The sequence below is a fragment of the Mirounga leonina genome, unplaced genomic scaffold, assembly GCF_011800145.1.
Source record: "Mirounga leonina isolate KUSES-001 unplaced genomic scaffold, KU_Mleo_1.0 Mir_174, whole genome shotgun sequence".
Taxonomy (NCBI): domain Eukaryota; kingdom Metazoa; phylum Chordata; class Mammalia; order Carnivora; family Phocidae; genus Mirounga; species Mirounga leonina.
In genome coordinates this window covers 31,612,423-31,638,436 of record NW_023270451.1, presented here as the reverse complement: position 1 = coordinate 31,638,436, position 26,014 = coordinate 31,612,423, and the positions used below count along the sequence as shown (strand labels likewise).

At 34.8% G+C, this 26,014-nt stretch overlaps 1 protein-coding gene across 1 annotated transcript in view; it reads left to right on the top strand.

Annotated features, from left to right (window-relative positions):
• The window catches only part of DGKB (diacylglycerol kinase beta), a 401,327-nt gene that overhangs the window by 77,868 nt on the left and 297,445 nt on the right, over window positions 1-26,014 (top strand). The window contains exons 9-12 of the mRNA XM_035020662.1: window positions 2,327-2,444; window positions 4,594-4,682; window positions 4,765-4,881; window positions 14,918-15,016. Coding sequence (XP_034876553.1) covers window positions 2,327-2,444; window positions 4,594-4,682; window positions 4,765-4,881; window positions 14,918-15,016 — 423 coding nt within the window. The remainder of the gene's footprint in view (window positions 1-2,326; window positions 2,445-4,593; window positions 4,683-4,764; window positions 4,882-14,917; window positions 15,017-26,014) is intronic.

Genomic DNA, 26,014 nt, shown 5'->3' with positions numbered 1-26,014 from the left:
TCTATCTATCTATCTATCTATCTATCTATCTATCTATCTATCTATCTATTTCTATATCTATATATTAAATTAACAACCCCATTACTTAAACTTTTCACTCAGGATGTTTTATTCTTATTTGAAGGAATAGCAATTTTAAGATGTTGACAGTTTGAAAAATACAGTAATGCTAAACGAATATATAAAATGTTCCATTCATATAATAATGATATTAGAAATCTTGTGATTCAAACAAACCAGCACTGGATTCAGAAATTACTATAAAACCTATTTCTTAAGTTGTGGAAGAAAATTGAAACACTAGTGTCTTCTGATGTCCTCTCCATGACACTCTCTACATAATTGCTTTTGTTGAGAGCTTGTTAGTCCTTTGTCAAAAAAAAAAAAAAAAAAGAATCTTTTTTCTCAGACTGTGAAGGGTCTGAGAGTTACCCTACTTGTAAGTTAACAAGTTAGCTTGCTAACATTTCATGAATACTGACAGAGGACATGAGACACCTGGGTCAGAAACAAAGGACTTCTTTATTTACAGCAAAGCAAACAATAGGAGCTGCATGTCTGAGCTAGTTGTCCTGGCCTGTAGAGTCTCACAGGGGTGATGGAGTGTGGCCCAAGGAATCACTATGCACAGCATCAGGGCTTGGAATCCTTGGCTTGGGGAAACTAAATCTTCTGTAATGTGCAGTAAACAAACCTGCATGACCTTTTCCTAGAAGGGAGAGATTATTTTTATTATACTGGACAATAAGTAAACCTGCCCTCTCCCCTGGAGGGAGATACATCTCTATTGCCCAAGGCTGTTTGTTTTTCAAATATCATTGAAAAGATAGCCTGGAAAAAAAAGGACAGTTCTGCTGCTTACAAAATGTGCAGAAATTCAAGACACCCATGGAGAATTATCTCTCAGGAAGCTTTTTCATTAATGTTTCATATTATGATGCAAATTTGACATTTCTGGTTCTAATGTGAGAATTAGTTACTATGGATTTAATCAAGTATTTCAAATTTGGTGGTTTATCACTTGACTAGAAATAGGAAAAAGTGGTTGGGATGCATTATTAATCTGTTAGTATCAAGAGAAATTAAATGATCTGGACATGTGTATGCTGTCCCCACAATACTACAGAAATTGTGTTAGTGTCCCAGCACACAGTAGGTGATCAAAAAGTTTTATTAGGTGAATGTATTCTGAAAAATATGACAGGCTAATGTGAAAAATCATGTCCTATAATGGTTTCTGTAGAATAAGTGATGTCTAAAATGAATCTGAATTTGATACAAGTTGGTGAATGGTGTACAAGGGCTACATGTGAATGCAGAAAATGATAGTGACAAAAGTAATGATATATAATAACTTCATTTAGTATCTTGACCTTCTTGTAGGGAATTCAAGAGACTCATGAGCATCATATTATTTCATTTTACTTCAATCTGAACAATACAGATGTAATTAAATACCTATTAGAAAAATAGCTATTATGATATTATATAGTTTTACTTAGAAAAATAAATCATAATTATAGTTGTTATCCTAAATGTGAATTAATTTAAACCTAAGGTTTTATTGCAGCAAATAACTACAGTAATTGTTATAAATACAGTAATATAGTTTTAATATTTTAGCACCTATCTATGAGATTAAAATCATTCATATTTTACAAAAGAGGAGCAACCAACACGATAATATAATTAGGTCCTTAAAAAAATTTACCTTTTAAAATTTGCTGTTCGTGACATATAAAAATATGCTGATGTAAATTATAAGCTATAAGTAATCCCCAACTGATGTCTTAAAATATTACCAATAACTTACCTTTAAGTATTGTGCTTTCCCATCCCTCTGCCTCCTTTAAGACCCCACCCTCAAGAAATTTGCACATTCCTACTACTAAGCAAGGGTTAACATTCTTTCCAAGTTTTTATTTGTCAGGTTCTTCCACTGAAGAGTGTTTTCTCTTTCTTTATTCATTTATTTGTTTCTGGAATTGTGCTAAGGATAAAATAGTCAAAGGAGAGACAGACATGTCCTCGTTCTTAGGGAGTGCTCAGTTTGGCAGGTCATTATGATGGTTTGGGACATGCTGTTGGACTGTTGACATTAGACAAGAATGTGTGCGTTGCTATAGTATCCGAGATTTGTTAGCAGGATCTCATTCCACTAGAGCACATGTGTTTTTCTAGACTCTTTGGCGATCTTGGAGAAAGTCAGGGATGAAATAACAGATTGTCTTCAAATGCCTCCGTCCAGCTCTGAGTTTTATTGGCACTTGCATATTCCTCTGTTTATTTCATTAAGTGAAATCTGTTTCTCTTACGTCCTGTGCAGAACGTGAAGGATGATGGACAGCATGTGTGGCGACTCAAGCACTTTAACAAACCTGCCTACTGCAATCTTTGCCTGAACATGCTGATCGGTGTGGGGAAGCAGGGCCTCTGCTGTTCCTGTGAGTATACTTGCTTTGCCTGAATGTCATCGCCTCCAATGAAGAAAGGTTGATTTCATGGAAGAGTCCTATTTGTAGATGGAGACCTAAGAAATCATTCTGACCCTCCCTGTACCTAGGATTTATGTTTCCCTGCAGTATGTTCCTAAATGTTTAGGTCACTCTAGCTTTAACTTTCTTCAGTTTTAGGAAACTCTCCCTTTGGAAAAGAGTTAAGGGCATTTGCCAATTCATCAGCCATTTTCTTTCCATTGTAGTTTGACTTATGTATGATTCCCATTTTTTTTCTGGCATAATTATGAAAATACCCACTGGTTTCTCATATTTGTATCTTACTTATATTTGTCCTTTAATTTTCAAGTTAGCCACTTTATTCACATTGTCTTCCTATAATGAGCCAATTCTTTGAGGTCTTTTAAGAAACAATTGGATTAATTGATTATTAATTTGCATTCAAATTAAGAATACAAACCAATCTTACACCTCAGGCAGATGATTTTTAATGCTATCATGAGGAAAACCTTCCTATATAGTTAATGGATATTGGAACCTGAAGGATTGCCATCTCATGAGTTGTGGCCATTATTTCCACTTCAGTACACTTATCTTTGCAATTTTCATTGTATTCTGTTGAGTGAGTACTGCCCACTAGAATTTTCTGGTGGAATATATAACAATTAATTTATAAAAATCACCTAAGTATTTTTAAATAAACAATATTTATACCCGAGAAATGTTACATTCTCTAATGCCCCTGTTAAAACAAGGGATATTATATCCTCCTCACTGAAGTATGACATTCTCTTGGTCCAGCAATTTGTCCATCCATTTCCTTTTCTGCTCTCTATGGAGTTACTAAAAATATCAAGTTTATTAAACACAGCCCATTTTTGCGCATTTACATTAAATCTAATTTCTTATTTGGCTTCCATACAGTATATGGTTTTCCAATATTATTTTTAGGCAGCAGCATCTTTGGTAGTATATCTGAGAATTGACTTCCTCTCAGATGTATTCTTTGACATTAAAAACCATGTTTTAGTGATATCAATTAACCACATTTAAGTGATATTAATAAGGTTATATGAAATTGCAATATGTCACTTCAGAGGGCAGTTTCTGGTGGCCACATTTGAAAGGCTAGTTATGGTAGAACATTCTTTATGTACAAAGGAAGTAATTTGTTTTTCAAGTCTTGTTATTTTTAAAATAAAGGATTTTTCGTGGTAGATTCTACGGATGGGAGCATATGAAACAAAATGGTAACTCAAATAATGTGAGTGATGTCATATAGAGAGTGAGAATTTTGTTCACAAATTGTAACTGACCAGTGTGGCAAATGCATTCCTCAACATTATCACCAATATGGGAAAGAAGAAAAAGTCTGGCTTCTTTCTCAGTATCACCAAAGGAAATCACAATGTGGATATTTTGGAACAGTTTTACTATATGACTATTATGTAGATTTAGTATTTTTCATTCTAATTCTATGTAGTGGTTTGTTTTTGTTTCATTGAGAGGGATACATGGTCATTTTTTCTTTAGTTTTTGTTCTATTTATTTATACATTTTCAGAAAAGGTTGTTCCTTTTGACAAACAGTACCATGATGGCAAATGAGGGATAAACTTATACTGAAGGCCTGGCATGTGTGATGAAATCTACTCTCTGGAAATGGACTAATCAGCTATTTAAGGTTTAGATAAATCAATAGAGAAAGTAGCATAAACTCGTGGGCTTTTATTTCCATGCCCTCCAGCTGCTCTCATGCCTATACTTTGTAAAATATAGATCTCTTCCTTCTAGCAAATGACACCAAGCCATTTGGCAGTCATCAATTTGTCTTTAATATTTCTGTCATCTGGGAATTATTGTGAAAAATTTGAGTGAGGCCTGATTTAATTAAGCATTTCCTGCTATGCCATGATAGAGGAGTCTTGGTTTTTCACATGCATAATATTTCCTGTACTAATTGGCCTTTTGTATTCCCTGGCAAAAACAGTCAACTTAGACTTTTTCTTGATGTAGCTGATTGGATTGATTAGGGAGCAGTGGATATGAAATGAGGTTCTGTTAATGTCATTCTTTCCCTATAAAATTACAATCAGGACCAGGATTAGCTCTGACTGTGTGTACATGTTTCTTTTCAGTTTGCAAGTATACGGTCCATGAGCGCTGTGTGGCTAGAGCACCTCCTTCTTGCATCAAGACTTATGTGAAGTCCAAGAAGAACACTGATGTAAGTGTGCGGCTCTGCTTACTTTCTTAGGGTGGTGGTTATGGATGCCTCTTCTTATCAAAGTGCTCTTGTTCTACTCTAGGTCATGCATCACTACTGGGTTGAAGGTAACTGCCCAACCAAGTGTGATAAGTGCCACAAAACGGTTAAATGTTACCAGGGCCTGACAGGACTGCATTGTGTTTGGTGTCAGATCACAGTGAGTAACATCGGAGAACAAATCTCTAGCATTCACTCACAATGGAGACTGTGTATCCCATACTTTCCAAGAGTTTTATCCAGGATGATCATGCTGAATTTTAGACTAAGCATAAAACCATATATCTCCCAAAAGGATAAGGGTGGAAGTCAGATTTGTCCTCACAGAATCCACAATTTTAGAGCTAGTGACAACCTTAGAGATTATACCATTATGCAGATTCCACCTATGTTCCACGGAGCTCTAGGAGGTACCAGGAAGGTGATGAGAAGCCATGGCTAGGGGTGGGCGATGCATGCAGGACACAGTCTGAGTAGAATTCAGCTCTCCCTTCATCCCTAAATTTCTATTTCACATGTTGTAAATTTATTTTAATCACAGAATCTATGGGCTTACAAGGGTAGACAGATGAGTAATGTGATCCAAAGACCTAATTATATAGTGAAGACACTGAGACCAAGAAAAACATAGCAAATTGTCGTTGACCACATGGCTAGGTAGACATGCAAGTAGGTCCATATTTTAGTTCTTGATCCTTTTAAGAACTTATTTTGCCCTTCCTCACATCATGTTGTTGCCTTGCTCCTTCACTTATATCATATTTGAGGTATAAGATTTTACCTATGGTATTTACATATAGTGTTTATAGATATAAACTCTAGTCATTATAATGATATTGACAATTGAGAAAGAAGAGGTAAATTGGTCTTTTTCTGGGAAATTTTAGGACTCTGCCTGGTTTGCATAATTATCAACACCTGGTTCAAATAACTTCTGGAATAAATGCAGTTGTTAGACGGTAATGCTAGAGTTTTGTGTGTAATTTCTGGAAATTAATTAGAATGTCATTTTTATAATAGAGTACAAAAATATTTAGGGGATTGTTTCCCCTCCCCCCCCCACACACATTAATTTTGTTTTGTTTTTCCAGCTAGGGTATGAGCCCTCCTGTTATAGGAGAAATTGTTCTTGCTTTTGTGGGATTAAAACAGTAGGGAGCAGTGTTTCAGTTAAGTACATTTTTCTGTAGTGCCCCTCAACCCCATACCCCACAAACCATTTACAATTTTTCTTAAACACACATATGCATACACACAGGATAATGAGAGAAACAAACTGTGACTTGCATTTCAAAAATACGATTACATACTTTTTTTTTTAATGAACACATTTTCTGCAATCATTTTCAGCTATTACTTGGTTAAATTACATTTACAGCTGAAATTTCCTCAATTATGAAAGAGTTTTATTTTTTTGAAGTGTTTGGTTATTATAATAAAATGTCTGACAATGATTTAAACTACACATATGGATTACTTAAACTTGTTGAGTCCTCAGTTTTAAGAAGACCACAACTATTTAATTTTTTAGAAAATTTGTATACATTATGTAATATTAGGGTTTTTTTTGCTAAGTATCTATGTAGTTTTTGTTTCAATCTTGTAGAAGCCTGTTTCCCTTATTTTCCCAGTATAGTGCATCTTTCCTTTGTTCTGTCTTTACTTTAACATAAACTGAATTTGGAGAATATTGGAATTTATTTCTCATTTGTATTTCGAGTTATTTTCCCATTCTTTGTAAATTTCAAATGTGATGTCTTAGGTTTATTATTTTTCTTTTCTTTTTTTATTTCTTAAAAAATTAATGTGTTTTTTTTTTAAGATTTTATTTATTTATTTGACAGAGAGAGAGATAGCAAGAGAGGGAACATAAGCAGGGGGAGTGGGAGAGGGAGAAGCAGGCTTCCCGCATAGCAGGGAGCCCAACTGGGGCTCAATCCCAGGACCCTGGGATCCTGACCTGAGCCAAAGGCAGATGCTTAACGACTGAGCTACCCAGGCACCCTAAAAATTAATGTGTTTTAAATGTGTACTCCTTTTGAATACTCTAAAAATATGCATTACTGCCTCTCCTAATACAAAGGTTTGTGAACTTCTAGAATTTTCTTTATTTGACTGATCTCTTTCTTTCCTTTTTTAATCTCCATGAAATATGTCTTCTGCCCTTTCCATTCTATGGAAATGACTCTCCTTGAAGTTACCATTGCTAGTAGTCTGTTATTGATAGTCAAGGAATATTTAGATTCTTTTCTTGTTTTATATTCCATTTTGTTTTCCTAGTTTTCTTTCTTACATTTTAATGTTCCTCTTATCTGTAATTCCATAAATCTACATTGCTGCCTCTTTCTTACATTGCTACTTACCAGTTGTACATTTATATTTGATCTTAATCTTGGCCCCAGCCTTGTAAGAAATTGGGCCTCCCTGGAGCACCTGGGTGGCTCAGTCAGTTAAGCATCCAACTCTTGCTTTTGGTTCAGGTCATGATCTCAGCATCATAGGATCAAGCCCTTCATTGGGTTCCTCACTTAGCATGAAGTGTGCTTGTCTCTCTCCTTCTGCTTCTCCTCCCCACACTCTCTCTCAAATAAATAAATAAATAAATAAATAAATAAATAAATAAATAAATAAATAAAATTTTGAACAAAGAAATTGGGCCTCCCTTTTGTAGGAAAGAGGGTGTTGCCTCTGAATAAACTATACTTTTAAAAATCTCAGGGTTCCATGCCCAAATTAATTCAGACAACATGCCCCTAACATCTTATTCTTAAGTAAAGATCAGTGTGTAAATGAAGATGATTCTATTTGCCACTCTAGCAGAGCACAACATAAACCGTAAATGTCTTTAAATCCTTTGGTTCTGCTTAGGAAACAAGGGAGCACTGAGGGGTTTAAGGAAGAGTAAAAAAATATATATGGCTGCCAATTTACTAAGCTCTGCAAAGTCCAGAGCCTTCTGGTGAGCCTCGGCCTTATTTTTCACAAACCCTGATCTCTAGAGGTCCTATGGGTATTTGGTTCTTGAAACAAGACTTGCATAATTTTTTTTAAAGTTCTCATATATCCAGAAGAATATGTAGCCTTCTTAAAAGTAAGTTCATTTTCTATGCACTTTTGGATTTTTAACTGTAAGCCATTTTAAGGACACATTCATTAATTTAATGATTTCGTACCTAGGTTAAACAAAATATATTTACCCCAAAACATTTATATATTTAGTATAACCTATACTTTCTTCTTGAACCATTATGGAAGATTTTAGTGTAAGGTTGATCTGTTCTCGACCCCAGTGTTTTTCCTACTATTACTGACTGCCTTTAAACAGACTGAATCTCCTTTCTTCTGTCCTCATGCTTCCCAGAAAGTACTATTAATATAGCAAATATCTAGCAGAAGTTGTGAAAGAGATGGGCTCTGGCACCAGCAATGCCAAGCTTTAGGAAGACCTATCTGAACGGAGTCTATAGGAAATAGATTGCAAAGAGAAACAAAGAGAAAGAAACTTGGCTTCATTTCACAAGTTTCCCCAAGGCTATTGCTTTCTTTTATGTATTATGTTTGGAAACGGGTTGAGTCTTATAAGTCAGGCTGACCAGATTCTTAACATGTTCGCTGTCCAACAATTAAGAGAGTAGTTGTTTAATCTTGGACCAGGCAGTTTCCTAATTTGTAAAATGGAGTTAACAATACCTATCTTACAGGATTGTTATAAGAATTAAATGAGTTAAAAAAAATCTGTGTAGGTGTATTTAGGGCAAGACCTCACACATAATAAGTACTCAGTAATTGACAATTATTATTGTAGTGAAAACTGGATAAAATACCATAGGGGCACAAAATCCAACCCCTGGCTCACAGAAGGCACTCCATGAATATTACTCATGCCCTTTCTCTTTCACCTCTGGAAGGATCTAGTTGCCCAGTCTAAGTCAGAATAGAATAGCATCTGCATATTCTAAAATCATCCAGAACCATGTGGTCCTGGATCTCACTAAATCTTAGACTAAGCGGATTTATTTATATTCACAAAAAGCAAGTATTCCAGCTTTCTCTCTTCTATCAGACATGGTATCATCATGCTTGCAGTCATTGGAAATAAAGTTAGAAGTCAATTTCTTTTATTCTTGTCTTTCACCTTTCTCTCATATATTCAACCTATCACTGAGCCTTGACATTTTCTCCTTAAAATATCTCTCTTGGATTTTAATTTTTGTAGCCATCATTCACAGCCCAAGTGCAAACTCTTAGCACCTCTTAACTAGATTAGAGTCAGAGTCTCTTGGCTTATCTCCCTAACAGAAGGTACTTTTCCTATAATGCAGGCTGCAAACCACCTCCAGAATCATCTTCTGAAAATACTAGTTTGTTATCATATGCCACCTTCAGCACCCTATAATAGTTCTGTGATAATAAATGCAGCCCTCACTTCCTCCTACCCGACCTGCTTTTCAGTTCCTCAAATATCAGACCCAAGCCTAAGCACATGACGTATATGTTATTCCTTTCTACACACAGCCCCTGCTGTGGATGTGGAGAGCTATTGGCAGTCCCTTGGGCAGCCACGCTTCCCCCTTACCTGTTACTTTTCTGACTCCATCCCCTTGAGTGTACCCCCTTCAATTCTAACTACACCTGAAAAACCAAATTAAGTTCTGTATCTGCCTTGAAATTTTCCTTGACACTAAGAGTTCTCCTTTTTTGAATACTTTCTGTACTTTTATTCCATACCAGAAGGAAAGACTAAATGCTCTCCAGAGGTTTCATGTCTGCATATTAAGGTTGTGCATGCTTTTAGATTACATTGTGATCGAGCTCCTGGTCAAAAATATACATTTTTTTTTCCTCATCACCTAAAATGCTTGACAGAGTATGGAGCTTAGAGGAGGTCCTTGATAAGTTCACTTTAATGACTGATATATTTGTCTTCTTAATGTTAAATATTGAATTTTAAATGCACGTCTTAAATTCTGTTTTTTAAGAAGATCATCCTGTAATACCTAAATCTGTACCAGGCATACAAGTAGGTTTAGACAAATATTAAAGATAAGAACTCATTTTAAACCCTCTTTTTAGTCAGCACTTGTGGCTTCTTGAAATGAAACTAATTTGTCATCTTGTAGATATGAAGTTAAGCTCTTAGGAAACTGAGCTTTATATCCTGTTGCAAATCTAACCACTTAAAAAAATAAAAACAGAAAACTCCTAAGAAGACTGTGAACTATCTTCTAGCATTTATGCAACCATTTTCTTGTGTTTTATAATTCAGTCAGCCAGGCTAAATATCTTCATTGGTTCTCTTTTCCTTCTCTTGCTTACATTCTCTGTTCCTAAGATCCCACTGTGAATATGAGTTCATTTCTGCTGAGAGTGTATTTCCTTGACATTCTATTTAAAACAAGTTGTAATTTGCTCCTGGTTGTAGTAAAATGTCCCTGGTTAGGTAGGACTCAGCAAGATCGGAGGGTGATACATTTCATTTAAACTTGACTAAAGAAAGCTTACTATGGCTATGAATTTTTTACTTTTGGTATCATGTAGGGCTAGTCCTTTATTAAAATATTAGGTTATGAATAGGAGTGTTTAAAGGTTTCCAGTGCCTTTCCAATAGGAACATTTATGCTTTAGCAAATGTCTGCATTAAAGCAGCACCCTGAATTTGCAAAATGTTAGAAACAAAAGAATGTATAAGCCAACAATGTTCCTTTAAATCAGGTCACTTAGTTTTTCTTTAGAAGAATGACTTCTGTGTCTTATTTTCCTACAAATACATATGGAAATTTATTTTCTATTTTTTCTTCCTTTGACTTGTTAGATTCCAGTACTTTCTTCTCAATATAGTACTCCAACTCTTTTCACAACTCCATCCTGTAAAAACACACACGTGCACACACACACATTCACACACATACATGCTCTCACATGTTTTCTTTTTCTGCCTAACTTGAGATCGCTTTTCCCAATAAACATAGATCTGGCTGTAAATTAGGTGCCATTGGAAATTGTCATAAACGCTGAAATTATTTCCAAGTGTTTAATTCACTTCAAGGAGAAGCTGGTTCATATTTTATGAATTTCCTAGATATGGGACTGATTTGCTTAATACAAAAGAGAATTTCTGTACATACAAAAATAAAATGGCCTAAGGATTTCTATGCCTTACTCTTAAAAAATGCAAAGACACCCATGAATCAAAATAAAAACACTTAAGGTAACAATTTCTTATCTCTGGGGCTCCTTTGGCCATTTTATAGAAGAGGCAGGATTCATCGATGCTCTAGTTTATTTCTATTCTTGATGAGGATTTTTGTCTTTACAGTTTTGCTGATTTGGGATCTGGGTTATCTTTAAGACAATTTTCAGTCTTCAGCATCTTATTGACACTGAAAAGGACTCAGCTGTGTCTTTTTCTTACATGCTTGTCTGTAAAATGTCATGGTGACAAGTTTAAGCAAATTGTTTTTATTGCTAATTATGTTCACTTTTTTCCTTTTTAAAATTGTATTGAAAAATAGTATACTTGCAGAAGAGTATAAATATCCTAAGGGTAGAGCTGAATGAATTTTGCATAAATGAACACCTCATATAATAAGAATCTGATCAAGAAATAAAACATTACCAGTAACCTAAGATTTTGTGTGGGGGGAAGGAAGGAGCTTTTAAATTCTATCAGATGGCTTGTATTTTTTGATATTTGCCATTTTTAATAGACTTTTTATTCTTATTTTGGAGTAGTTTGGGGTTCACAGCAAAAAATGATCCTCACTTTTTAAAAAAGATTTTATTTATTTACTTAAGAGAGAAGGAGAGAGAGCACGTGAGCGGGGGAGGGAGGAGAGAGAATCTCCAGCAGTCTCTACTCTGAGCAGGGAGCCTGAAGAAGGCTCCGAGTGGGGGGCTCCGAGTGGGGCTCTGCTCCATCCCATGACCCTGAGATTATGACCTGAGCAAAAACCAAGAGTGGGTCCCTCAACTGACTGAACTACCTAGGCTCCCCAAATAATGTTCACTTTTTTTTTTTAAAGATTTTTTTTTTTTTTTTTTTAATTCATGAGAGACAGAGCGAGAGAGAAAGGCAGAGGGAGAAACAGGCTCCCAAGGAGCAGGGAGCCCGATGCGGGACTCGATCCCAGGACCCTGAGATCATGACCTGAGCCGAAGGCAGATGCTTAACCATCTGAGCCACCCAGGCGCCCATAATGTTCACTTTTAATCTTGATAAATAGTAGTGGGAACTCTAAGTTACTTTTTTTGGCTTTCACATTTTGCACTTTGTCTTCAAGTGTGTCTCTGAGCAATATGGTGAATAAACTAGACCAGCTATACAAATTTGTCTTCTAGGTTTTAAAATTAGGAGAATCATCAATAGTTCCCATATGGTGTCCTCCATTTTGACACTTTGGGCTTCATGCAATGTCATGGTGTTGATGGCCACTCAAATATATTTAGCAGCTGTCAGATTCCAGGCTTAAAAAAAAAGTATAAGGTATCACTGCACATTATTAGTTAATACAGACTTCTGGGGTAGGAGATTTTTCTTGCACCGACTGTCCCTGTTTTACTGATGATCATATGGCTACCAACTTTCTTCTAGACTCTGCTACTTGCCCATGTTCCTGCAGGATTCTGCCTCACAGCTGCCTGCACAAAGCTCAGGGATACAGGCAACGAGACAGGCAAACTAAAAAGGCCCATGCTAGCTTCATTTGGCGCTTATATTCTGAAATCCTCAAACCCAAATATGCAGAGTTACCCCCTATACACATACTCTATTTAGCTCATCAAGTGTGATTCTCTTGGAGTCATTAGTTCTTTCCTTTTGGCTGGAAAACAGGTCTTAAAAAAAAGAAGAAAGAAAGAAAGAAGCTGTCATTAAGTTCATTTTATGTTTGCCATCTCTTCTTACATCTGGTAACCCTCAAATAACCACACAGAAAGGGTAGTTATCCTTTACCATAGTTGCAAATTGTTGGAAACACATGGAATGGAGGCGTGGAGGAGACTGAAGCCCTCAGAGGGCATATCTGTGGTCAGTGCGGCACTCAGAGGGCCCTGCCCCTCTGTCCTTCAGAGTCACATGTGAGGCTTCACGAACTTCCATCAAGAGGAAAAAGTCAGGACTTTCTCATTCTGTACATGCAAGGATTTTTATTGTAGATCTTGCCTCTACAAATTAGAGGCTTCTTGGAATCTGCATTCTCAGTTTTAGAGGTCCTAAAGGATCAAAAAGCAACAGTCTTTTTGCTGTGAACCCTGGTACAGAAGAGCCTTAAGATTCATCGTTTGTCTTTGGTTTTGGTTCATTTTTCATAGTGATTGATATGTAAGTTTCCTAGGACTGCCATAACAAAATGCCACAAAATGAGTAGCTTAAAACAACAAAGGTTTATTCTTTTTTAGTTCTGGAGGCCAGAAATTTGAAATCACGATGTTAGCAGGGTCATAGTCCATTTGAAGTTTGTCTGGCAGAATGCTTCCTTGCACCTCTGCTGGTTGCCCGCCATCCTTGCTGTTCCTTGGCTTGAGGCGCATCTCCAAATCTCTGCCTCTGTTGCCCCATGGCCTCTTCCCTCCATCTCTGTCCCTCTAGGTCCAGATTTTTCTCTTCTTATGAGGACACCAGTCATTGGATCAGAGCTCCTCTTCATCCAGTAAAACTTCATCTGAACCTGAATACATCTACAGATATCTTATTTCCAAATAAGTTCACATTCACAGGTACCAAGAGTGAGGACTTCACTGTACCTTTTGAGGAATCCATTGTCCATTATGTCCAAATTCCAGAGCCATGATTTATTCTAAGGAAATAGATTAAGTCCAATAAATTAATAATATTTCACTACCAAATTTTCACTCTCCAAATCAGAACATCTATTTATTTAGTTCTTTTGTACATGTGGCTTGAACTTCTTTATCTTTAACACCTCTTGCCTCTTGACATAGATCAGCAGTGCTTGGTAAGAAGATTAAGCCACTCTTTTAGAAGTTTACATGTCACTGAGAAACAGCTGCTAACTATGGATGAATATGGAGAGGTTCTTTCATTTCATGTAAAGTGGCCTAATGTGCAGTAATCATTGCCCAAGTAGCCTTAACTCAGGGCAAGGAGTTAGCATGACAGATGTTTTTGATTGGGGAACAACAGAAATACCCCTTCAGGGGAGTTCTATCACCAACAGTAAATCAACACTCTTTAGGGGTTTATGTTTGATTGCTAATTAACTGCTTACTAAGGTAAGCTTGTTTTGAAAATTAATGTAGTCGTGACTTAAATGAAGTGACTTTGGTTCAAAACTGAAAAATGATGCAGCTCCATTTTTGTTTTGAACAAAACATGTTACTTTATTAACATGTATAATTGTTCTAAAGTAGTAATATTTTATATTAAATTGTATATTTTAATAATTGTATATTAAATTAATATGGAGTGAGAAATCCCTAGATGCCTTTAGCAAATTTGTATGATTCCAATAATAACTATCACCTCAATTTTAAAAATCACTATTTAATGCACTATGTTATAACACCTTAATTTACACTTGTGACCAAGATGGATAAAAATACCAGTTTAGGTTCATACATGTTGAAAAGTAAATAACACATTATATGATTATACACTAACAGTGTAGAGCTGATAAATACAATATAAAGATAAATTTTTATAATCATAATCATCTTCTTATATTTATATCCTGCTCCTACTGAGCTGAATCTCTGGTTACATTTACATATTGAATTACAAAGTTAAAACTAATGATGGGATCAATTATGCCCCATACTGAGCTGTGCACTTTGGAATGACTTTGAGAAAACAGGAGGGTCAAAAAAGAAAAAAAAAAAAAGCATCCACAGCGCACAGTGGTTCAAGATTATGCTAACAGATAAGCAAAGGAAGAGACAATAATTTGTGTTTGTCAAAGAAATCAGGCTTTTATTAGTATAAAACCTAAAGTACATTTTTAATATAAACATTTCTCAGAATTCAAAAATATATAGTGTGGGTCACAGAAGTTGCTGAATGGTGGATTTAAGGTAGATATATAAGGGCAAATGTAACATCATTCCCTTTATGATCCTCTTAATTGTTCTTGGAATTCTTTTGATGTATTTTTAATGCATTTGCTGTATCTCGGTTGAAATATCTGCTCCATATTTGCTGTTGTCATTCCAAATGATAGTGTCTTCTTTCTCTTTCCTAGCTGCATAATAAATGTGCTTCTCATCTCAAACCTGAATGTGACTGCGGACCTTTGAAGGACCATATTTTACCACCCACAACAATCTGTCCAGTAGTACTGGTGAGTTTTTCCTTCTCATCATTCTGCTCTAACTTGGTGTTTTTATGACAAACTGGTACGCTATACCACTAAATGCTCCCAGGGCTTATTTTCCATTGATCAAGGCAGCACTCTATAGATCTAAAATACCTCATTACTGCCGAGTAGACACTTTGCCCACTATATTTCCTTTTTTTCTTCATGGCACAATAAACGTTTTAGTAAGGTATGCTCTAACTGAAGCTGACTCAGGCTTTACCACTTAGTCATGCTGTACTTACCCTAAATTGTATAGGCAGAACACTTCTACATTTTACATGTTTTATAGATCTAGCTTCCCAGAATAATGAAGTTGTTCTTACGGGCAGTTTTGCTGGGGATGCACATTATATATCTGCAATGTTGAGTTCTCCTATCTGGGTCAGAGGCTACCTACAATGAGGACACATATGCTAAAGAAAGTTATGTACTGCCATTAGGTGTATTTTATTTTTTATTACTGAACAATAAATTTAACCACCTGCAAAATACTTAATTAAATAAATATGTAAGTGCGAAATGCATAACTAAGTCAGCCCAGAGAAGAGCAAACCTTGACAGAAGGAGAAGTAGATATTCAAAGGTAATATTCATATTACATTTTGAAATCCAAATTGTTTCTTAAGTGAAACACTTATTTTACAAAACAAACTATTTTATATCCATAATGCAGTTTGCATTTTTAAAAATGACATGGAAATTAAGTGGCTGGAACTTTAGCTTGATATAATAAAAATACAACAACTAAGAAATGTTAGACAAATACTTTTCTAAAGGTCAACCTAGAAATTAATCAAATTACTCAATTTGCACCCACTTATGATTCATTTTGTAATTATCTGTAAAATACTGGTTGTATTTTAAATGTCTTTATTTAAAAATTATTTAAAACTCTTCATTTTCTCAAACTACAAATATAGAGCAAAAGAAAATACCTCCACATTGCTGAGGATAGCAATAACTAATTCTAAGTTTCCTTTTTTCATGTGAGATTCATAAGAGATCCTGTAGTAAATAAGATTAATTAAAAATAATGAATGCCATATAAAAATACTTTACATTTTAGATGAATTTGGGTGTTATTTTATTCTTTCATAGTGTCGTCTTAAAGAGAAAGGACTTGTACAGTTTTTACATGTTTACATTCTTTTTAAAATTATAGTAATTTTACTAGTTTTGATGCAACCTTGATCTCAGATTTTAACCCTAGAGAGAAATTCATCATGCTGCCCTACCATCTAGCTGCCTGTGTAAAACCCTACTCAGTTCATTGAACCAGGGGACTACACTTATGTCAACCTCTGGTCACATAAAGTCAAGCATGAATTGCATTCTTTTTATTTCTCTATCTTTTCTTTCTTTGAGAGAATCAAAGGTAAAGAACATGTGTTACATGGATATTCTTATCTTCTAATGATTGTACAAAACCCTCTCTCTTTTTTTTTTTTTAGATACTCTTGATTCTGAAGATTTATTTTCAAACATTAAATCTTCCTACAGTTTTAATCATGATTTGCATCTCAGCATTTGCTCTTTTATCATTTCCTTGGTACTACCTACTCTATAATATTTGGTACTATTGACTACTTCATCCTTCATGAATACCTACCTTTCACTGACTGCCATTATACCACACTCTCCTGGGCTTTCTTCTGTTTGTCTGGATACTTCCTTTTTATCTTTCCTGGCTTTCATGACTTCATCCTGCTCCATGCCGGTGCATCCCTTTGCTCAACCCTCATATGTCACAGCTTTTCACTCTTAACATTCTTCCCAGTGGGATCTTGTTTATTTAGTTGACTTCATTATTATGTTAATTTATATTCAGTTCATCCTCCATCCATAGGTTTGCATCTCAAACCTATAAAGCTGCAATTTGAAGGTCCCATGCTGTCTTACATGCCCACTATATTATCATTATTCAATGTGCTAATGGTAGCTCATATATAGAGAGCACATATACCATACCAGCTACTATGCTAAACATATTCATTCATTAATTCAGCAGGTATTTATTGAGTGTCTAGTTGATGCCAAATAGTATTATAGGTAGGGGGGTAAAATGGTAAAAGCTAAATTAAATCTTTGCTTTTGTGGAGTTTTCATTCCAGCAATAAACAATGAAGTAAGAAAATTATTTCGTACCTGGTTGTACTTTAAATATAAAGGACAAAATTGAAGCAAAAAGAGAAGAAATGTGGGGCTGTAGTTATGAAAGGGGTAGTCAAGAAAGTTCACTAAGGGGATAGTTGAATGAACAGGTGAAGAATGTGCAGGAGTCACCCACATGACTCTCTGGGGATGGAACTTCACAGAGGAGTCACCAAGGATGGACAAGTAAAGACTCAGAGGCAGGAGAAAACTATCCTATCTGAAGGGTATCAAGGAGATTAATGGCTGGGCCTAAGTGAAAAGGAAGAGGAATAGTAAAGGAGAAGGTCAAAGATGTCATAAAATTTTCATACCCTGTAGGGCAATTTAGGCCACTGTAAGGTCTTTAGCTTTTATTCCAAGTGAGGTTGGAAGCTGTTAGAGGATTTTGACCAGAAAAGGGAATGATCTGACTTACATCTTAATTTAATTTATTTTATTTTATTTTTTTAATACCTATGTATTTTTTAAATTATTAACATATAATGTATTTTTTGTTTCAGGGGTACATTTTAAAAAGAACAATGTAATTGTTGAGGGGACAGCAATGAACAAAACATATGTGACACTTCTCTTTTCTCAGAGAATTAGGAACCTGGGATGTTGCTGAGAGCAAGGATGGTATAAAATGTTTGAGAAGTTTGAGGATTGGGAAGAAGTCACACAACAGGCACTGAGGAAAGTGGGAGCTTAATGGATCAAAGAAATACCATTTGTTTGGCAGGGAGTAGTGAGCAGCCACTTGTTTATCATCATAAACTTAGAATAAAACCAGTAAGCTTGGATGAGTATATTTCTCTGGTCACATTCAGTCATATTTCTCCAGTTCTATTCTAGTTCCAGGAGTAGAATAGGCATAGCCTAGCCTTAAGGAGACTGTTTTGCTAAATATGATAAAAAGAGAGAGTAGCCAGGGAGTTCAGGGTATATGCAATAGAGTGAGTGTAAGGGTTGACCATGGAATTTAAGCTGGGAGGTGAGGGAAGTAAGGACATGAAGAGGGAGGTACAATAATGGGTGTTAGGAAGAATATGTTGTAGATTATAGTTGAATCCAAGATTGTTGAAATCAAGGTTATCGGTGTCAGGTTGTGAGAGTGAGTGGGGTAGCAAACTGAGATTATGAAGGGGTTGTGGTCACTGGTAATGACACATATGAATTTGTTTAATCCTCAAAATGACACCATAAGATAAATATTATAACTATCTCCATTTTATTTATGAGTAAACTGAGAAACAGAGAGGTTAATAAATTTCCTGTGTCACATGGCTATGAGGTGACAGACCAGAATTGGAACCCAAGAAGTATCACTCCAAAACTCATGCACTGAACTCATCATTCTCACCCTTTCTCCAAATCCCAAAAGAGGTCCTCTCCCTGTCCTGTTTGTCTTATCTTGGTGACTAGAACATTCATATCCTAACTTTCCCAAGACAGAAACCTAAGAATTATCATTGATGACTCATCGTAAATATCAGATTAATCACTGGGCAGCCTATTCTAATGTTCTCAATCCTTTTTCTTTTCTTCAGCCCAACTGTAACTGCCTCACATGTCACCATCACAAATCATTCTCCAGGATTGTCCTAATGGTATGCTTACTGAATTGCTTCCATTCCATACGTTCTTCATTCTGTGGAAGCAGAATGGATCCACTTGCCAAAATGCAATCTAGTATTTTCCTGCTTAAATATTTTAACATATTTAAAATAAGTAAATATCCAGTAATTCTCTATTTGAATTCCAATTTATCTAGCATGTTAAGCAAGGCTCTAACTAGATCAACTCACCTAAACCCTCATATGCCAGTTGCACCCTAGAAATCAAGGATAATTGGAACTACTGTAGTTCTCTTAAGTACACCCACTTTCTAAAGCTTTTGGAGCTTTGTATATGTTAATAAATCAGCCTGAATCTCTTTACTTTAAAATTTCCCCTGCCTTGCTAAGTAGAAATTAAAGGTTACTTTTTTAGCCTGGAATAAATACTCATACTACTATTGGACCCGTTAACTATTGAAATACTAATAATATAAAGGAATTATGCAGTTGTTCTGCCCACATAATTGCTTAATCTGTTCTGACTGATGGGCTCTGAGACTTTTTAATTTGTAAACTCTCATTTGACATCCCAGGAATAACTCCACACCATATCACCCATTGTAAATTTTTAACTTTTGTTTAAAGAATATCATTAGTTTTCACAAATAATATAATCCTGTTTTCCTTTTTATTTTTCAATAACAATTTCCTTCATAAAAATTATGAGTCCCATTTTCTCATGCTGATGTTCTTGAAGAAGAGCAGGTGAGGTTCAGAATCACTGCAGGATGGACATGAATAGAAGAAATCTATCTCTATTCTAGGAAATATAAAATGAAGAACTTAAGATACCTATTTTTATTGAGATTTTTTTTTTCCCTTTGCCTTGACTATATAGTCAGGAATTAGCTGTTGAATGAGTGACATAAACTTAATACGGAGCTTAATTCCTGGATGAAGCATCTAAATAACACACTACAAGGTCAAGATCCACAGCAGCAGTCTTTTGATATTTTAGAACATCTTTTTAGGTGTTATTTATCTTTTAAAAAATCCTGCATCACATTTCTCAGCCTCCCAATTGCTCCCCAGCACTTGTTATTAACTTCAAGTTAATGATTCAGTAGATATGTGCTCACTTGTTATGGAGATTAGCAAGGTAAGCACCTTCTTTGCACTGATGACACACTTTTATTGGCATATACTACCAACAGCTTCCACACATAATTGGTCTTGATAGTGCCTATTGCCATAAAAATGGATTGAAACCAACTACTCCGAAATTAAAATTGAAATGTGACCAGTGAGTCTAGACATCAGATATAATCACTGTTTTCTGGAATTGCAGTTAATCTCTGGCATATTTCGAGAGTATTATAAAAAAACCATATTGCTTAAAATTTATGTAATTTAGAGATTTTTGTCAAGATACTCCTATGACTGTGTTTGAATACATATAATGCTTTCTTTGAAAAATCTTCCAGCAAAAATGATGACACTCATGGTCCATTTACTGTCATATCGAAGAAAATTCAGAACTGTTTACAAAGGCAGATTTCTTGAAGGCCTTCCCTCATCCTGCCTCCAAACAAATGTAAAGTGATTCCAATCTATTCAATGGGGACTCTTGATAAACAACTTAATTTCCATAAAAGGCCATTAATCCTTCCCAATCGATTGTTAAAATGAATATTTCTCCTTTGAATGGAGTCTATTAAAAAATATATTCTTGATTCTCCTTGTAGATTGAACTCGGAAATTTCTGTTGTCCAATCTCAAAGTGGCAATGCAAAAAATTGTAATACTTTCATGTAGAACATGGCCTGATAAGCATGAAACGCACCTTTTATGTTCTCTTATGTTCTACATTTTACCCCCAACCAAAGACAGACTTGGTCCATTTGTTTTAGTCCCTTACTGAATTGCTTTAATTTTATTCGGACTCACCATTATGTCATTAACCTACATTGAAAGACATTTTAAAAGTCATATAGGACTCCTTGTTGTAACAGCAAAAGCTATGTTTTTAGAGATGCCTTCATTACCTAACAGTAATCCTTCTCAATTCTCTTTATTGTGGTTTGTTATCTTTTGTACCCTATCAATCCTATTACTGTTATGGTTTTTTTTTAAATTATATATTATTACATATTTATTATTTGCGTGCACACACACACACACACACATATGTTAGCCCCCTGCCACCCCCGCCCCAAGAAAGGCTGAATACAATAGATCCAGGCATTGTGTTTAAATTAAATAATAAAAAAAGAAGGTTCCATATATGCATTTAGGATAAAACACAATGCCTGGATCTATTACTTTCATGTTTTATCTTCTATCCTTAGAATGCACAGAGGTAAATGCATACCACATTTGGCAATGATGCATGTATTTATGTTATTTACTTCTTTGTGCTAATCCATAATTTTATTACTATCCCATCCATAAATTTCTCTTCATTATAATGGCCTCAGAACTTCTAAAATTATTTTTAATAGTACATAAATTTGTTAGATCACAGAAATCAATGAGATAGGCTAGATAAAGTCCCTTTGATTCTTAGAGTAATTTGTAAAGGAAGCTACAAATTTGATCAACTTCTCTAGAACTGTAGTGTAGTCGGTATGTTCATTCCAGGTTTTATATTATTTTTTTATGATCAGTCAAATTGGGTCTCTAAGAGTGTACATGTTTTTATAATGATTCTTCAGTTTGAGGGAGGCTTTTATTACACTGATTCTTTCACTCTCAACAAAAGAAAACTTGAGATGTCTCATGGGGAAGTGGCATTTTAAACTTTATGTTTGAACAGTGAAATGAAGCAGATCATCATAAAAATCATTTTTATTATATTTAGCTCCATGATTCAATTTAGTTTTCTCCATGCATAGAATGATTTTTGTACATTATTATTTAAAAGCAAGATTCCTTTTTTTCTAAATAAGGGATTATTAGTCATTTTCTATATCAATATATGCTAGTAAAGCTAATAAATATAGGGATGATATAATGTTGATTACTTTAAACTAGAGTTTATTGTTTAAAGATTTTATTTATTTATTAGAGAGAGAGAGAGAAAGAGAGAGCATGCACAGGTGAGCATGCAAGCAGGGGGAGGTGCAGAGGGGGAGGGAGAGAAAGAGTGAAAGAATCCCAAGCAGACTCTGCACTGAGCATGGAGCCTGAAGCAGGGCTCAATCTCACAACTCTGAGATCATGATCTGAGCTGAAACCAAGAGTCGGATGCTTAACCAACTGAGCCATGCAGGTGCCCCTAAACCAGAGTTTATATTAGAGATAAGTAGCTACTGTTTATACACTATAATGACTGTCTTTATTTTAAGGTCATTACTGACAATTTCTGTGCATTATTTTTATATACAATATCTGCAGTACAAGATTCTTTTGTTTTACCATCTTTTTCTCTCTGCTTCTTCCTTTCTTCTTTCCATTGTCTTTTTAAGTTACTGGAGCTAAAAATCCAGATAAGAGTATTTATCTTATTTCCTACAAATTACACTCTATTGGTCAAGACAGGTAAGCAGATTACATATTATGGCAAGATAAATAATAATTTATAGGGGCTCTAGAGAACAGACTCTTAATTCTTCCAGAGGGTAATTTAAAGAGTAAATGAAAACTTTCTTAAAGAAATGATGCCTTACTTTTGAAGAATATAATAAGTGGGGATTTGACCACCAAATGCACAGTGAATGCCATATGAGTAGTCTCAGCAACCAGAGAGGACAGAGTGAGATCTTGAAACTAAGAAATGTTAATTAAGGGTTATATATAGAGGTGAGGCTTGGAGAGATGGACAAGATAAGATCTGAGATAGTGGAAGGTCTGTCCTGTCTTGTCAAGGAGTTGGGCTTATCCAGTATAAATAGAGGACTACATTATCAGGTTTTAGAAAGAAAATACTGGTAGCAGTGTGATCTAAAATAGATTTAAAGCTGGGAGGAAAAAAATAAAGCTGGGAGCACAGGAGATATGAGAGTATAAATACAGGATTGTGATTTGAACAATCAGAAACACCAACAGAGTAAGAAAATGAGGGAATCAGGAGAGAAGATTGTAGCAGAAAGTGAAATTAGAGTGTCTGATTTGATTTCAGAGTAGATTAGCCCAGAGGACGGTAAAATCCAGTTTGCAGCCATGGGTCTGGGAGGCTCACCCTGTGTGGAGAGGAGGTTCACTAGCTATCAGGAGGTCAAGTAACTCTGGGGATAGTTTATTGTATGTTGTCCCTAAAACATCCCAAGATAATTATAGGGTCTTGATGAAATGGTTGCTGTATAATCATAATGAATAAGAATAGCGGGGAGAGCTATGAGGTTCCATGAGTTTCAAATGATAAGAGATAGTTTACTCTGAGTCCGCAAGAATGATGAGTTGGATGGAAAGCCGAGAGGTTTCCATAAAAGCTATAGGACAAGTACTGGTTGAGAGAATGAGCAACCTCTTTTCAGAAATGTACTAGGGAAAGTGGCAGTGACTTAGAAAGAAAAACAGTAATTTGTTTATTTTAAGCAAAGATTCAGAAAGCCCAATGAAAAGTTTTAGAAATGAAGTGAGATACAGAAGATCAATTTAGGAGAAAGAAAGCAGAGATAAGCTTGGGATAGTGATGACCAGAAAGGATAGAGACTAGAAAAACTCAAGTTGCACATGAACTCTGGATCTGTGGGCAAGTTGTTTCCTTCAAAGGGTTACAGACTGGTAACAAATGATTTGTGCCCAGAATATAAAAATAATTCATGTAAATAAATAATAAGTAACAATCCAATCCAAAGGGCAAAAGACCTAAAATAGGCTTTGAATAAAATACACATACACAAATCACCTATAAACATATAAATGTATGCACACCATCTTTACTCTGTCGGGAAAATACATGTTTAAATCTCAATAGATAACACTACACACCCCTCAGAATTATTAAGACAATTAAAAATCCTAGGCTTTGGAAAGGATAGGAAGCAAGTGGATTGTTCATACATTGCAGGTGGGAGAATAAATTGGTTCAGCCATGCTACAATACCGTGTGGTAATATACTCTCTGTATTTGAATCCTGGCCTTTTCACTAATTTTGTAACATGAGGCAAGTTATTCATATTTTGTACATCTATATTCCATTTGTAAAATGGAATTAAACAATTTAATTCATGAAAACTGCTTAGAAGTATGCCCAGTACATAGACAGTGTTCGGTTGATATCACCTACTATTACTGTTATTTTAAGTATTATGTTGGAATTAAAAAAAATAAATTTTAACCATTTATTATAAAATAAAATTTATAAAAACAACATAAAAATTAAGAGAAAAAATTAAAAATTGGAATAAGATATATAAGAACAATTATTAATACATAAATGGAAGCACTATTAAAAGCTTCCTCTTGATTCTTAGATGTATATTTTTGACATATCTGTACTTAAACTTGATATATCATGTTTTTTTATACTTATTTTTATACTTAAACTAATATCCTTAAATGTATGTGTTTCTATATACTATGGAACATTGCTATTCATGGCTATATAATGTCTTATTAAATGAAGATATCATAATTTAGTTGAAATAATGTTTATGCCTAGCATGTTTCCATTTATTTTGTTATGATATGTAACACCTTAGTGAACATCTTTATGAAGAATGGCTTTTCCTGGTTACTCTGTAATCGATATTGCAAAGTATCCTTGTTTTGCTCATACTGTATTATTTTGTTCTACACATGAATCAGATTTCACAGTTGTTTAGTACTTTCTGTACTATAAACATTTCTAAATCAGGAACATAATGTTTGGAATGTTTCTTAAAACAAAACAAAAAACTATTAATTTAAACATTTAAGTAACTAATTTTAGATGATAATTTTATCTTATGTTTAAACAAAGATAGTATTTTCAGAATATACGGTCAAAATAGTATTCATTGGCAGAAGGTGATAGAGTAAAAAATAAAGTGTATGTTCAGTATTGTGCCCCTTTTGGACCAATTATGGTCTCTTCTCCCCAGAATATATTCTTGTTATAATATTCTGTATTACCTTAAATAAACCTCAAAGAATGCCAACAAAATCAATAATGAAGCTCGTTAACTCAGAGAAAGGAAAATAAAGCTATTTGGTTAATAAGATTTCTAGACATATCCTTAGACTTGATTCACATTTTTCCAACTACTTCTCTTCTTTACTGTGACTGAAAACTTGGACAACATGGTGTTGCTGAAATACACAGTCCACACATCTCTACATATAGCACCCTTGGAGAACCATATGTCTATATTACCTTCTCTTCTCCCAATCTTGCTTGCTCTTCTACAATTATAAGAATTCTACTAAATTATGCATTGTAGCTATGGTGATTAAGCTTTGCGTAGCATCGGGTATGTTAAATCTTTCCTGAAAGTATGTGTTTAATCAAGTCATTACTCCTCAATGATGTCAAAAGTTCTTTTAGAGCGTGAAAGCATGGCATGTGTGTATGTTCCTCACAGTCTAGCTATTATGGGCTCTTTCTGTATTCTCTATCTGTCACTTAACTGCAACCAGAACAGTTAATAATGACAATTTCAATAGTAAACATTAGCCAATTTAAGGAGGGGGAGAGATATTTGAATTCCCTGTGATTCTGAAATTTGGATTTTGAATGCTCTGGAACCTTAACTTCCTATACTAGTTGTAGGGCTCCCAGAAGTCTGGTGGAGAGGTGTGAACAGTTGGCTAAGGATGTGACTTGCTGCACTGAGCTTCAGTTTTTATTTAACATCATTTCAGCTGCTTCTCCCTTCTTTGCATTTACCTCTTTAACCTTTAACCACAGTTACTGAAGTCATCTATTTTCTTGAAATTCTTTATGTAATGTACCATGGGTTTGTGCCTGTGCAATTTTCTTTTTTATCTAAAGAGTGGGGACAAAGCCCATTGTCAGGGCTCAATAAATGTTTCATCAATGCCATTACTTAATATCCATTTAATTAATATTCATTATAGATCAATTCATAATTGTCATCATAGTAATGATAGGCAAAAAAGAATCTAATTTTTTCCATACTTTGAAAATCTAACTCAGACTCATTTTTATGTTATTATTCATAAAAGATAGCTGCTTTTTATTTATTTATTTTTTAAAAATATGTAGAATTAAATTCTGAACATTCCTCTACTTTTTGCCAATGGTTTTCTGACTCAAATTCCAGTGAGGAACACATTTAAGCATTAAAGCTCTATAATGTTTATAAAATATATGTACATCCATTTTGGTTGGACAGATTCTTC